The sequence below is a fragment of the Lontra canadensis genome, unplaced genomic scaffold, assembly GCF_010015895.1.
Source record: "Lontra canadensis isolate GAN:19392208 unplaced genomic scaffold, GSC_riverotter_1.0 scaffold99, whole genome shotgun sequence".
NCBI classification, from domain to species: Eukaryota; Metazoa; Chordata; class Mammalia; order Carnivora; family Mustelidae; genus Lontra; species Lontra canadensis.
In genome coordinates this window covers 4,794,431-4,808,786 of record NW_022631093.1, presented here as the reverse complement: position 1 = coordinate 4,808,786, position 14,356 = coordinate 4,794,431, and the positions used below count along the sequence as shown (strand labels likewise).

At 52.6% G+C, this 14,356-nt stretch overlaps 1 protein-coding gene across 1 annotated transcript; it reads left to right on the top strand.

Moving 5' to 3' along the window:
* Positions 1–847: 847 nt before the first annotated feature.
* Positions 848–4,067, top strand: TIFAB (TIFA inhibitor). Its single transcript, XM_032837675.1, has 2 exons — positions 848–1,182; positions 3,354–4,067. Exons 1-2 carry the CDS (start codon positions 1,151–1,153, stop codon positions 3,955–3,957), a joined length of 636 nt encoding a protein of 211 aa, XP_032693566.1. The 5' UTR covers positions 848–1,150; the 3' UTR covers positions 3,958–4,067.
* Positions 4,068–14,356: the final 10,289 nt, after the last annotated feature.

The following is a 14,356-nucleotide window of genomic DNA, read 5'->3' as shown; positions in this document are numbered from 1 at the left end:
CAACTAACTAGAGTCTACATGCTCAGAAGAGAGAAAGCAGGCTAGACCCTGAATAGCGCCAGAAGGGGCTTAGTCCCCAGGGTGAGGCCTGCTGAGATACCTGGGGCTACAAGGGTCACCCATGAGAAGTGGGTAAGCAGGGACTCTGGGACAGTGGGGCAGATCGGGGGTTACTGTGCATGGCATCACCCACCTGCACACCCTCCAAGAGTCCCCGGGATAGCCTGGGTTTGACAGGCAAAGGAGGAAGGATTATAAACTGCTTCATTCTGGGGCCTTGGGGCAGATACTACTCCTCCTTAGGGCCTCAAGTGTCCCCTGTATAAGATGGGTGTATGTCTCTTGCCAGCTTGGTAGACACAGTGAAGCCAGTATGAATACACAGGTGGGCTGTGAAGACTTGGGCCACGTGAAAGTTTAGCACCATGGTGACACTGGGTCACTCCCAGGATGGCCAGGGCCCACAGTGCTGGGCCAGCACCCATCGCATTCTCTTCTAGGCTGCCCTGGAAGGCCAGCAGAGCCCAGGAGGGGTGGGCATAAAAGATGGCCTTTCTACTGTCCTACAAGAGAGGCTGCCTGCCATAATCAGCCATTAGCCCCCATCCCCTGGGTCCCTGCCCTTCCATGACACTCTGTGGATGGTTCTGTTGCCCACAGCTCCCTTGGTCATTCCCGGTCCAGCTATAATGCTCTCCTCACAGTCGCTCATGTATGGGGGTTCCCCTCATTGACCTTCTATTCTAGAAGCTTTTCTAAGAGGCTTGGGATGCTTCCCCTACCCCCACCCCCACGTGATTGGCAGCAGAAAAGAGGAACTCTACCAGTTACCAGCACTGGCCTCAGCTCTCCAGGTCCCCGGGGATGGGCCACAGACACAGGCAGCGGGGAAACCCAGTGGGGAACCCCACTTCTCAGGGGCCTCTGTTGGCAAGGATCCCAGGCTGGGGTTTCTCAACCTCTCAGCACTGGGGTTGCACTTCTGCAATGGGAAATTATGCTCCCATTTTCTTTCCTAAAGGGAAAAGGGAAGAAAGCAGTGACATGGAGGCATGACGTGATGCATCACAGCCTGGCAGCAGAGCTGTAACCGCCAGCCCCAGACCCAACTCGGCTCAGCCCCACATGCTCCTGAGAGCTCACAGCTGCAATGTCAGACTTGGAGGGGTCCCTGGCAGTAAGGTAGGTGAAGGTCAGGGGGACTGGAGCCACAGCCGGGGAGAGGGTCTGGTGGGACTGGGAGCAGGGGCCCTGCTGGCTCCTCGTCAGGTGCCTCTCAAAGTGTCTCATCCTACTGTCTCATCCCAGAGACGGCACTGGTAGGGTGGCTTTCTGCTTCCCTAGAAAAACTGGGGGGTCCTAGAGACATGAGAGGGCCTCATCGGGGCTCTGTCCTGGCGGAGGATTTCTGTCAGCTCTGGAGCGTTCAGTGGAGCAGCGAGTCACGTCTCGTGAGCAGTGGTGAATTTTAATTTCTGGGGAATTCTCTCAGGATCCCTGTGCCATGGGATCTGGTCCTGGAAGCGAACTCTGAGTTTCTGGCCAGGACTGAGGACGTGGGTACCCTTTTCGGCTGTCCTGGGCCCAGCTTACCTTCCGAACATCAGGAGGAGGTTTCCTGCAGGCGGGGTCCTGGGATATGGATGGAAACACATGTATGTCTGTGCTTTAGGGAATAGGGAGGGTCCTGAGGAGCCTGACCCCTCACTATCAAAGTGCAAGGTCCTCACCATTTGCCTGCTTCACCCAGAAGGTAGAAGTGTCCAAGGATCTGGGACTGAGACTACCTGTGATAGGTTTCTAGTCCCACAGCCCTTGAGGACCAGGCTTTCATTTACAGTATACCAAAACCTGATTTCACAGGATTTTCGTGTGTGTGTGTGTGTGTGCGTGCGTGTGTGTACCTCCACATTTAGCCATTTAGCAAATGTGCCCCCATACAGATGTTGTGGTCGGGCCCAGTGAGCACAGGGCAGTGGGACACAGGCCAGCAGCTCAGACCACAGCCTGCCCCTGGGGGGCCTCAGGAACCACAGGAGGAGCAGAGTTCAGGGAAGACAAGACAAGGACCCACATGACTCTGGTATGGAATGAGAAGACGGGCTGAATGGGGTCTCTGGAGGGGGGTGCAGGGCAGAAAGAGGAAAAGAGCTTCATAGAAGAGGCCACCTTTGAACTAGGACTTTAAAGATGAATGGCATTTGGGTAGAGTTTGGGACGGAAGATGACCTGTAGCAGAGAAAATACTGTAGGCCGAAGCCTGGAGCCGGGAAAGTGTAGGATTAGTTATTCAAACCCATTCATCTGGTTCCCAGTGCAGGCGGTGGCAGGCTTTGCACCATATGGCATTGGTGGCTGTGCTAGAGAGTTTAGATTCCTCAAATCCATGCGGGAGCAAAGCCGACTGTTGGAAGTAGATTTCTTGCATATGTGCCAGTGAGATTCTAAAGAACAGATTACCAGAGGTGGAGTGGCTGGGACAAAGGAGGTGCACACTTCTCACTGTGGCAGAGAGAAGTGCTCTCGGCCTCTGTGTTACTGTGTTACTTGGCCTCTGCAGAGTTCCTGTCAGTTCTTGAGCGAGATCTCTCCATGCTCTCCACCTTCTTCCTCGGGATCTTCCTTCTGCCCATATAATAAGACATTCACGCCCAAAACGTGCTTGGCATGGTGCCAGGTCAATGGAAGCCCTTGGAACATGTTAGCTGTTTTTATATTTTCTCTGGGTCTCCAAGCAGCCTTTCTGGTCCCCCAGGAGCCAGCTGGGCTTCCCGATTCTGTGTCTGTCCACAATTCCTGCTGCTAGAAGCATCTGTCTCCTCCATCAGCTGGGTATTCTGGAGATCAACAGTTTCTCCTGTTGCCTGTGCTCATTCCCAGCAGCTGGGCAGTGCCTGGCTCAGGCAAGGGCTCAGCAAGGGTGGTTTGGGGGACTGTTGGATACAAGGAAGGTGTGTCTTGTCTGCCTGTCCTTCTCTTCCACAAAACAGAGCCAGATTGTCTCCAAATGACAGTAGGCCACCAAAACCACACCATGCAAGCTGAAATGCCTTATACCTCGCAAAGATAAGGATAGGCATCCTTATATTACAGAAAAAAAAGGTAAAGCTCAGAGTGGATGAGTGGTTGAGTCCTACTCCCAGAGCATGCTGGAGTTGAAGCTGAGGCTAGACCCAGCAGGGCTGACATCCCACACCAACTCTAGTCTTGGCACCATCCTGGTTTGGACGGAATCACCATATCCACACTCAGGGCTCTGCTGTGTTTGGCTGGAGCTGGTTCAGGGGCCCTGAGGTGGGTAAGCAAGTCTAGGCTCCAACCACATCTTTCTGTCTGTGTTCCCTCCTTCCCAGCCTCCCGTCCATGGAGCGAGCCCTCACCATCCTGCATGTGAGCCTGTACCATCCCAAGCGGGACCTGGCCATCTTTGCCAAGGTCCCACCACAGCTGCAGCATGATACCAGCCCGCTGCTAGTGGGGCGGGCCCCGGAAGCCCACCTCCAGCTGCAGCTTCCCCACCTCTCCTGCCGACACCTGTCCCTGGAGCCCTACCGGGAGAAGGGCAGCGCTCTGCTGACCTTCTGCCTGAAGGCCCTGAGCCGCAGGGGCTGTGTGTGGGTCAACGGGTTGACTTTGAGGTTCCTGGAGCAGCTTCCTCTGAGCCCAGTCAACAGGGTCGCCTTCTCCGGCATCCAGATGGTGGTCCGCATAGAAGGGGGCACCTCGCTGGAGGGCTTCGTCTGCTGCTTCCATCTCAGCCCCTCACCCCTGATTCACAGGCCGCAGGCTGAGGAGACTGATGAAGGGGAGAGCACCTCCCAGGGGCAGCCTCCCCCAGGTTCTGGGCCACGGGCTCCAGGTCACCAGGGGCTTCTCCACGGCCCTTCCCTGCCTAGCCCTGGAGGAGGAGCAGAAACACAGCTCCAGAAGGAGATCTCAGATAGTGTGTTGTGCTAGCCCCACTGGCTGCCCAGAGCAAGCCTCGCCTGGATGAGGACTTGAACTCTTGGAGCGACACCACGCGGAGGTTGACCAGCAAGACCTGCCGGGTAACAATGAACTGATTCTGCAAATATGCACAGCCTGGGGAGAGGGTTGGGGGCGCTGTGGCACACCCTCTGTGCTTACAGCTCTGCAAGGTAATGGGAGCTTCCTATACTTTTAGAGGCCCTGAGGGGTTCGGAGAGCCTCTCTCAAGCCTTTCCCCACCTTTCCCTCCTCTTGTCTGCCTAGGAGTTACTTTATGTTGCTAATTTCGTGTGTTGCTTAAGAGCTGGAGTTTGAGGTCGCGCCAGGAATGCATGGACACATGTAACAATTACGTTTGTGGTAGCTCGGGGTTACCTTGGGCTTTCAAATACCCACAGGCACTCCGGGCTTAGGGAAGCCTGTGTTTAATAAACTGCAAGTATTTCATTAAACTGGCATACCCAATAGGATCCCCTGACCCCCAGATGGGCTGCATGCTCGCCGTGTTGTCACGCAGAGGCGGGGGCGGGAAGTAGAGAAGAGGTGTAAGAGGAAATTGGAAAGGTGGGGGCTCACATTTCTGGAAAGGATGTGGGCAGAGCTCAGGGTTTCCCTGCAGGGTGGGGAGCTGGGGGCTGAGCCTGCCTGGAAATTCAATGTCCCGGTCACCCTCAGGCTCCCTCCCTGTGTCATTTCTGGATCAAAGCCTTGGCTGATCAGAGGGCAAGGTCTTCAGGGAAAGGTAGCTTCCCAGAGCAATGGGGTCTTTCAGAGGGTGGGGAGGGAGGTTGTGGTAGAATTCAACTCAGCCGTTGTTTGACTCAAAATGGCCATTAGGGGTGGGGTTGTCTTTCAAAAATAGGGGACGAGTAGTGAGCCAGGCGGACCAAGGGTGGGACAGCTTTCTCAGTGAACAGGGAAGCTGAGCACAGGCACTCACTCTTCATGTCATTCTAGTGGCAGTGGGGGATTGGAAGTGTCATTTAAGAACAGCATTCACCTGTGTAAGGAAGTGAGGGACCCACAAACCCGGGGGGGGGTCGTCATCATCCTAGATCCTGCTCTAGGGTATCTGAGACACTGAGGCCATGGGGCTGCCTACAGGCTGGCTCACATCCTCTGGCCTCTAACCACCTCCAACAAGTATTTCAACACTCTCTACTTCCCACCCATGAAGAAAAACCCGTTTGCACCCAAGGCAGCTACAGGGACATTCAGCTGCCCTGCCCATACCTCCCCGAGCATCGCCTCCCGGGGGAAGATAGCAGTGGGCAGGACCCTGGCCTGTTCTGGCTGGGGAAGCTTCTCTTTTAATAGGGAATAAGGCAAGGACCCCGAGGTTGCAGACACAACGCACAGGAGGGCAAGGGCTACAAGGAGAGGGGGCTGTCTAATACAACGAATGGCCCCTCAGGTCTCCCAAGCAGTCTTTCACTGAGTCATTCAACAAACTTTCACAAGATGCTATGCAAAGCCCCAGGAACCCACAGTGAACTAGTCAGGCAAAGGCCTTGCCCTCAGAGAGTTTATGTGGGCTCACGAAAGACACCTGTGGAGGAGCTAATCACTTCATTACTTGATGACCACTATTACTGGTGTTGTAAATGCTGTGTTTTCTCTGTCTTCAAGCTGGGGTTAACATTCACAGTACCATTAAGTGGCCATGTCTGATGAGTGCTTACTGTGTGCTCAGCGCTCTGCCAGGTGCCACGTGACTTGCTCGGCTGAATCCTCAAAACACCCAGACAGATCATGGCATTAACACATTGTATTGATGAGGAAATCAAGACTTAGAAAGGGCATCTTGTGTGGCATATATGAACAATGGAATAGTATGCAGCCACCAAAAAGATGAAATCTTGCCATTTGCAACAATGTGGATGGAACTAGAGCGTATTATGCTAAGCAAAATAAGACAATCAGAGAAAGACAATTATCATATGATCTTTCTGATACGAGGAATTTGAGAGGCAGGGCGGGGGAGTCATTGGAGGCAGGGAGGGAAAAAGTAAAACAAGATGGGATCAGGAGGGAGACAAACCATAAGACACTCTTAATCTCAGGAAACAAACTGAGGGTTGCTGGGGGAGGGGTGGAAGGGGAGGGAGAGGGTGGCTGGGTTATGGACATTGGGGAGGGTATGTGCTATGTTGAGTGCTGTGAAATGTGTAAGCCTGATGATTCACAGACCTGTACCCCTGGGACAAATAATACACTATATGTTAATTAAAAAAAAAAGAAAGGGCATCTTGCCCAAAATCACATCACTCACTAGGTGTGTGATCTTGGGCAAATGACTTAGTCTTCTCTTGCCTCCATTTCTCCCTCTGGAAAGTGGGTAAGATAATAGTACCCATCCACCAGGGATGTTATGACAGTCTTAGGAGGGGGCAGTGTAAAGCTCATAGGGAACAATTTGTCATACAGTAGGCACTCAGTACAGGTTAGATATCTACTGTTGTGAGACCAGAGAGATGGTACATAATAGGTCCATATCCAGGGGCTCACCTGGGATGCATATATGGAGCTAGAGAAGGCTGGAAGGCTGACAGACTGGCTGCAGAGCCCAAGAGCTCTTCTGCACTCTGTGATCACGTGATAAAGGATTTTGTCTTTGCCAGAGACCTGGTGGGCAGTCAGGAGCAGGCTTTAACCTGTTGCTTGCACCAGAAGGCCCAGTATTCAGAGTCAGTAGGATGGGAGACACCCTGCGAGGACTGGCAGTCAGAAGAAGCCCACTGTTTTGGAACAGCCTTTATTTTTCACACACAGATTCTAAATGCAGCGATGATCTCTCCAGAGAGCAGAATGTTCCCCCAACTACGCTAGGGAGCAGGAGTGCACCTACAGAACTGGGAAGCCACATCCTGGAGACTGCACCTGGTCTTTGAACATAGAACAGAGGAAGCCCTCTGGGGCCGTGCACCCCAGAGTCACAGGGGGCAGCTCCCCGCCTCCACCAGGGAACTTCTGTCACTGAGAGGGGTCGTCTTCCTTCTAGGAAGCAGCAAACCCTCCCAGCTGGGGGTCTCCAAGGGGAAATGAGCTGCCTCCTGATGAGGAATCTGAGATTCCGAGTCAGGCATCTGGGGGTCCCTCCGGGAACACACAATGAATCACAGGGTGGGTTAAAGGACACATGCCAGAGACAGGGCTGGAGGGAGCCAGACTCTCTTAATTCACAAACTCTCCTTGCAAAACTCCTTGCTTGCCTCGCACCAGCAGGGAAGCTCTGCTCCAGGCTAGATCCCATTATTCTTGAATAGAGGATCATCCCTGAACCCACTCCCATTGTCACACCTGATACCTCTCTCCTTGGCCTGCAAAGACAGCTCGAGCAGACTGGAGGGAAATTGCCAATGACATCCTCTGCATTCTCTCACTTCCACACGCAGGGCAGTGCACGTGTGAGGGCAGGCGAGGGGGTTCGTGTGCACGCCTGCACTGACATGAGCTGTCTGTGCCCACTGGGGTGGCCCCTGGCCAGGGCTCTGCAAGCAGTGGGCTACCTGCAAGCAGTGGGCTACCTGGGTTGGAATTCCTGCTCAACTGTGTACTCATTCTGTGATCTTGGATGAGTGAATTTCCCCGTTCCTCAGTTGCTTCTGGAAACCGTGAAAGGTAATGGCTGGCCATGGTGATAAAATGAAACCCCGCTTATAAAGCACCTAGGACAGCGCCTGGCACATAGTAAGTGCTCCATCGAGTTTGTTTCATTGTCAAGTTCAAGGGAATGAATTGAACGCAGGCAGGCACATTGTCTCAGCTTACACACACACACACACACACACACACACACACACACACACATCCGCTCTGCAGAGCTACACCAGTTCCCCTCAGACACCCCCCAGAGCACTGCAATTCTCTGAGACCACGTCTGGAAATGCAGAAATCATCCCCTGTGCCTTTTAAGGCATTTCAACCCTACCAGTCCTCTGCTTTTCCAAGAATAGGAGTCTTCCAACCTGTCTGCGAGACACTGCATCTCCTCCAGCCCCATTTCGAGGGAGACCGAGAAGACCCGGTAAACGGGCAAGGCTGTGACAGCAGACACATCGCTCAGCATGGTCCTGGCTATGGCCTTGAGCAAGGAAGACCACAGCTGAGCACCCGCAGTCCACGCAGGACCTCAGAATGCTGCAGCCATTGTTTTTGTGTCTGTCGCCCTGTGAGGCTTCGGGCTCTGCACAGATAGGGACCATGGGTTGTCTGTGGCTGCGTTCCTGGTGGCCATCAGGGAGCTGGCCAGAGAATGGATGGACAGACAGACGGGCGAGGAAGCAGTCACCTCGGCTGTGTGAAGGCATGAGCCAGGCAGGCGAGGGCATGGCCGAGGCTTGTAGTGATGGGACCGGAGACGGGCCGGCCAGCTGGGACAGCAAGCCCTCAAAGCCGGGGGCAGACAGTAAGTCTCTGGCTGCTCTTGGCCCCAGTGAGGAGAACCCAGATCCTCTAGCTGGGATAGAAGGTGACCAGTGCCTCTCCCTGGTGCTGGGACTTCTGCAGCCCAAACCAACCAGGAATCTGAGTTTTCGGAATTCTGTCCAACAACCGCTGCAGAAGGTTGACAGATCTGACAGGTCCCCAAGTCACTGAGGATAGCTCTCAGGCAGCACTTCCTGTCCCAAGAAGAGGCATGGAGACACCCCCAGGAGACCCCAGAAGGGGCTCCAAGCCCAAACAGTCACAAGTTGGGCTGGTGGGATTGAGTCAGGGCCCTGGAGGCTCACCACATCTCCATAGGATTTGGTCTGACCTTTCTGCCCCAGCCCCATACGATGGAGGCCGCCCTCCACAGAACCTCCTTCCCCAAACACACACTAAGAACAAGCTGCCTGCCTAAGCCGACACCCTGCCTGCCCGCCTGCTCAGACCAGAGCTGTCCCATAAAGAGATACCCTCTGGTACAGGAAGCTAAGACATCACACTGCCAGGGGCATCCGCGTTTACAAAGGACTAGAGAGGGTGATGTCTGCTCTGAAGGAGTGGGTTTGGTTGTAGAAAGGGGGCATTAAAGGTTTCACAGGCGGCCAGTAAAGGAAACATTTCCCTTTCCCCTCAAAGGGACAGTCACTTCATCAAAGTATAAAGCAGGATGCAGTGGAAGGGCTGGCCCAAGGTCTGTCTGTGACTGAGTAGAGCTGAGACCGGATTTTAACAGAGCAAAGAACAGACTCTCTCCGTAACAGCCCACCAAGTGGCCAGGCTGCTGTCAGCAAAGATATGTGCAGAAGCAAGTTAGCCCCATGTGGTGTGGACCATTCATCACCTCCTCCAGGACTCCCGTACACCCCCCGACTGGGCTGTGCGGGGCGGGGGTTGGGGGATGCCCCACTTCCCACTGTATCTTCTGTGTGAGCTCAGTTCTTCCCTCTTAGCTTCCAGCCCCTGACAGCTGGTGGTGGGGATGTTGCTGTCAGGTCACCTGGTCCCCAAACCGGACCCTCCAGCTTTCTGTCACTGTGGCAGCCCTGCCCACCTCCTGGGGTTTGGGTTGCTGGCCGGCACGCCAGGTCTGAGCCCGTGTAAGCCTTCAGGAGAGCAGCAAACAGACTGAGCTCCTCCGCCTCTAAGAAGAGATGCCAAGTTAATGAACTCTATTCACACTGCAGGGCTGTGATCCCTTTTACCTTGAACATGAACTCACAGGCGGATTAAACTGAACTAAAACCTACCATTTGAGTTACATTCTCAGCTGATTGGAAACATGCATTACCTCCCCATGACCGGGCTGCGAGAAGGGAAGTTATTATTTTTCTTTAGAGTTTGTAAACTCTTTATGGCTGAGGCAGCTTTAATCCTGCTGGGGGAAAAAAATGATCCGGGAATAAATTGCTCTCATTTACCTTTGTTTTCCAATCACACGCTCCAGTGGGAACGAAACATCCTAAGTGAAGGGATGTGGGAAGCCAGGTGATCCCCGACAGAAGAGTTTAATTACTTTCTTCTCTAAGCATGTGAGCTGAAAAGGCTTTTAAGTGCCGTTTGACACGGGGTTTGCTCCACAAAAATGTGCACTCCTTGGATGATGCCAGCTCTCCCCGAGCTCCTACTATTTTCTGCCTCTTCTTTCCAGGGGCAGGTAGGCTCCATCTCACCACCATGCCCGGCTCCAGACCTTTGGGAACCGGGAAGGAGTCTGAGAAAGGGCAGATTTGAATAAAGATCAAATCACACTCCTGGAAGGACGGAAAGACTCGTGGGGTCTGGAGTTCTGAAGGGGCCTTTCTTTCCTCCTCTGTGCTTTCTCTGATCCTCTGGGTTAGCTAACAGAGAAATTACACAGAGCAGGTACCGAGCAAAACCATCATGACGCCCAGGCTCGGAGCCAAGCATTCTAACTGCTGGAAGGAGCCCCAGCTGAGACATCTGCCTTGCTTGCCTTTAAAGATGCAGAGGAGAGGGTAGGGGTGGGGGATCTTCCCAATAAAGCAGAGACAGGGGCCTTCCAAGGGAGAGCTCTGTCAGGCAGCCAGCCATGGGGTTTCCATAATTGCTTCTCTGAGGGATCAGGACACCATGATATCATTCTTCCATTCATCTGCAGTTTGCTGCACGTGGGCTGAGAAGATGGACCCTATTAGGTCGCCCTGCTTGAGGGAAGGGACCGTGGAGGAGGAAGACGGTGTGTTTCAGGATCCAGTCAAGAAAACGAAAACGACTCTAAGTATTTTTAAAATGTGACTCAGGGTATGGGGTACACAGGCGATGTATCTCAGAAATCAGCCAAGACAGGAGTTGCTCCCATGGCTCCCTCCCACTCCTTGGGCTACAGAGGTGACTGAGAGGTGGTATTGCCAGAGCCAGAGTGGGCACTGCCCGGCACAGAGCTAGAGCGACTGTGAATTTTCTCCGCAGAAGCTGGGACCTCAGAGGCAGAGGTCACCCGGAGGGAGCTGGAGCCGATGAGGAGACACACGTGCTGCGAGATAATGTGTCCCTCTCCCAGGGCTAGGGGCTGAGAGAGAAGATGAGATGTCCTGGCTTCTCCCCTTGCCCCCTCCTCGTGGGCGGAAGGCAGCCAGAAGGCAGCTGATGAGGAAACCTGGGGAAAGCACTCTGCAGGGTGATTCCCTCCAGTACGAAGCAGAGGAGAGAAGGGAGAGAGACGGGTCTGAGGGCCAACAGTGAAGACCAGCACAGTGGGGAGTATAGCTCAGTGGTAGAGCATTTGACTGCAAGACCAGAACAGTGAGTACGCCCACGCCAGTGCGCCTTAGCCCCTGCCTAGGGTCCTGGGCCACCAGAGAGGGAGAGGAAAGAGGGCTCCACCTCCTGGAGGGCTCCTGGAGGCAAAAGGCAAATGCAGATCCTCCCACAGGTCACCCCAGCCACATAACCTCACATCCAGGTACTGACTCTAAAACTCACGTCATCCCCCAAGCCTCTGATATTCATGTATGAAATGGGAATGCCATCCCCACCCCCTCCCCTCCGTGGAGGCTGAAGCACGCATAATGGAACTTAGCATGCACACCTTGGAAGGCTCCACCCATGCCAGCCATCAATGCTGACGGCCACCTCTCCCCAAATGTTTCTTCCTCCAGAAAGCCCTCCTGCCTCTTTCCACAAAAGAATCACCTCTCTCCTAGCTCCAAGCCTGTTTGGGGACACTCAGAGGGGTTTTCGGGCAGCGATCCACAGTATCAACCACAAGTGGTATTTCCTTAGCTGGGAACACGCGTTCTTGCTGTGCACTCGGTCCCACGCCAGGAACCTCCCCGCCAACACAGCCCGGAGCAAGGCACAAGCGTGTGGACGCGTCTGGCACACGGTATGTCCTCAGGAAGGGTCTGTCGCCTGAATGACAAGAAAGCGAGCTGGGAGAAGGAATTTGGGTGGGGTGAAAGCAGACCTTTAAGGAATGAGGCTTTGAGAAGAACCTCAAATCACAACAAACCCGCCGGCTGAACAGGGCAAAATGCACTTTAAACAATTAATGACTCCAGGAGGGGAAGAGGCGAGAGCGAATGGTTTGCTCAGTGAATGGATTCACGGTATCTACTGGACGCTGAGCCCAGGAAGCAAGGACAAATCCCCTTAAAGCGAGGCAAGACGCATACCCCTGATTGTTCTGCTCTCTGCCAATAGGTCTTCCCGTTTGCAGATGAGTCCTGTCTCCATGGCTCACCGCAAGTGCCCAGCACGGCAGCATCCAGAAACACACACGTGAGGTGCAGAGCTCCCAGACTTGGACCTCTGCCCCGGGGAGCCCTGGAAACAAGCAGGCTGGATGCTTGATGTCAGAGGTTTCCAGAATCAGCCCTGGGCCTCATTACTGAAGAACACATGGTCCCCTATGGACACTCGTTGGAGGCCAATGAGGGAAGCGAATAATCAAGAAGCTTCATCTTTCACTTCTACGTTCCTCTTCCCCTGGGCCTGCGGTTGCTGTGCAGATTTCAAGTTGAAACATCAGGAAAGCCTCCTGTCCTTTGACTTCTTCCCTGTTCCACCCCCCACCACACATACAGACCCATGCACTTGCCTGCCTCTGGTCTCTGTCGAACACCCGGGGTAAAGTGTTGGTTAGAAATCCACAGGGCAATTAGGAGCTGGGAGTTTGGCTCCTCAGTTAAAGAAAGAGAAAATACCTCTACCTGCGATTCTCAGCAGGCTTTACAAAACCAAGGTGAATGTTCTGGCTCAGCTCAGAGGAAACACAGAAGCTGAGGAGAGACCTCATTATAAGAACAGTAGGGGCCATTTTGGGGGAGGCCAGAGTATTCTGAATAAAGAAATAGCATACACCCTGGACATAGGGTCCTGGGGATGCAGGAACAGCTAAGTCTGACGGAGAAAGGAGGGGGTCGAGGGCTTCCACTGGGCATGGGCGGAAAGACGTGGAGAAACTCACCAAAGGCTCAGCAGCCCTCCCTTTGCCAATCTCTAATGTCAGACGTGTGCTGGGAAATGGTAACCCCCAACTCCCTGGGGATGGGGGAGCTCTGATTGCAATGCTTGAAAATTTCTGATTTCCCTGATGAAAATTCTCACACCATGGTCAGTTTCAAGGTATCCGGATGACAGGAACTGGAAGGAGATGCATGGTGAGCACACTGTCTGGTAGCATTTCCACACACAGATACAGTAACTGTCAATCCCTCCAGAGCACAGATATAGCAAGATACAGTAAAATGTTTAGGGAACAGTGAGTTTTTTAATATTTGTTAACTATGTTTTTAATATAATTTATTTGGCTAAATAAATTCATGCAATTTAATTTTTAATAATGACTTGTTTTTTTTAATTTCTAAATTCAAGGAAATAACACATGGCATGTTATTAGTTTCAGAGGTAGAATTCAGTGATTCATCATATAACACCCAGTGCTCATTCCATCACGTGCCCTCCTTAATGCACGTCACCCAGTTACCACATCCTCCTACCTACCTCCCTTCCAGCAACCTTCAGTTTGTTTCCTATAGTTAAGAGGCTTGTCTCCCTCTCTGATTTCATCTTGTTTTATTTTTCCTTCTCTTCCCCTGCGTTCCTCCATTTTGTTTCTTAAATTCCACATATGAGTGAAATCTTGTGGTATCTGTCTTTCTCTGATTGACTTATTTTGCTTAGCATAATACCCTCTAGGTCCATCCAGGTCATTGCAAATGGTAAGATTTGCTGAGTAGTATTGTGTTGTATTTACCTACCACATCTTCTTTATCCGCTCATCTGTTGATAGACATCTAGGTTCTTTCCATAGTTTGGCTATTGTGGACATTGCTGCTATAAACACTGGGGTGCACGTGACCCTTCGGGTCACTATGTTTGTATCCTTTGAATAAATACTTAGTAATGCCATTGCTGGGTCTACTTCTAACTTTTTGAGGAAACTCCATACTGTTTTCCAGAGGGGCTGTTTAATAATCAGCTCTTAGAAGACAATTTGAGGCAGCTTTTAGCACAATCAGAGAAAGTTGCAGCCCCTGAGAACAGTGGGCCCGAGGAGCAAAAAAAAAAAAACGTGACAATGTCTTGAATTGATTATGGTGCCTACCAGAAGGGCTGGAGAGGTCAAGGTGAGCCTTCTAAGAAAACTGTACGACGTTTTGCCATTTAGAAGTGAATACGTTTATATTTATAACATTAGATACTTAAAATAATCTTAAGAGGATCTTAAAGCATCCCATGTTACAGATGAGGGAAGTAAGATGCACCGAGGGGAAAGGTGCCCAAACCCACGGAGCTGGTACGTGGGGGATTCTTGCTCTTCCCCTCACCTCCTCCATCCATGCACACCTGGTGGGGGATAGCCCACAAGCTCTGGCTGTCCCACTGTCAGTGCCCACCTAGCAGTTGTAACCAGACACGGTTCACGATGGAAATGCTGTGCCAGGACCATGGAACCCACCCCTTGGCTTCAGGACATGCCAGCGAGTATTAG